Here is a 722-nt window from a genome sequence, read left to right as displayed (position 1 = left end):
ACAGTGTAGCCTTCGGATTGGCACATGTAGGTGCTCTTCTTGTCATCGTAGGCATATGAATAGGCATCGGGACATGAGTCCTTGACAGCCTTGCTGAACTTGTTGGGAGGGCAAGTATCAGGAGTGTTGTGTGATCCAGAGCAGCAGAATTCTTCAGTGTTGTACTTGGAGCAAGCGGACTTGCATGTGCCATCTTCACCCTTCAAGTCACCAGGGCACTCGGGAAGCTTGGAGCATGTAGGCTTGCCACAATGATATTCTTCACCGTTATCGGAGCCACCAGACTTGGATGGGTTGATAGGCTCAATAGAAATGGGAAGATTGAAACCATCCACAAAGGATACATCATAGTAATCATTGCCACCAGATCCCTTAAAGGTGAACTCGGCAAGCGAAGCAGGGTTGGCAGCACCAGCAACAGGATTATCACCACCACTCTTGCGACCCCAGAAACGACCTTGCCATTTGCCATCGACATTGTAAGTCTTTTCGGAGCCTTGAGAGACGCTGGATGTTTCGGGAGAGGATTGGCCATTGGTAAGCTTGCCGATATTGAGATCATAGCCACATTGGTTCTTGACAACAATACGAGCACCACCACCGCTACCACCGCTACCACCATCAGAAGATGTGTTGTTGGCAGGAGCAGCAGCAGCAAGACCAAGGAGAGCGGCAAGAGAGAGGAACTTGAGAGAGGTGTACATGATGATAAAAAGACTTGT

At 49.3% G+C, this 722-nt stretch overlaps 1 protein-coding gene across 1 annotated transcript; it reads right to left on the bottom strand.

Moving 5' to 3' along the window:
- O0I10_013348 (uncharacterized protein) lies at positions 1-704 on the bottom strand (the record flags this gene model as incomplete). Its single annotated transcript, XM_058493117.1, has 1 exon — positions 1-704. A coding segment is annotated over one exon (704 nt), but the record flags the coding sequence as incomplete, so codon positions are not given.
- Positions 705-722: the final 18 nt, after the last annotated feature.

Source organism: Lichtheimia ornata, assembly GCF_029851405.1.
Source record: "Lichtheimia ornata isolate CBS 291.66 chromosome Unknown scaffold00554, whole genome shotgun sequence".
NCBI lineage: Eukaryota > Fungi > Mucoromycota > Mucoromycetes > Mucorales > Lichtheimiaceae > Lichtheimia > Lichtheimia ornata.
This window is presented reverse-complemented; position numbering and strand designations above follow the sequence as displayed.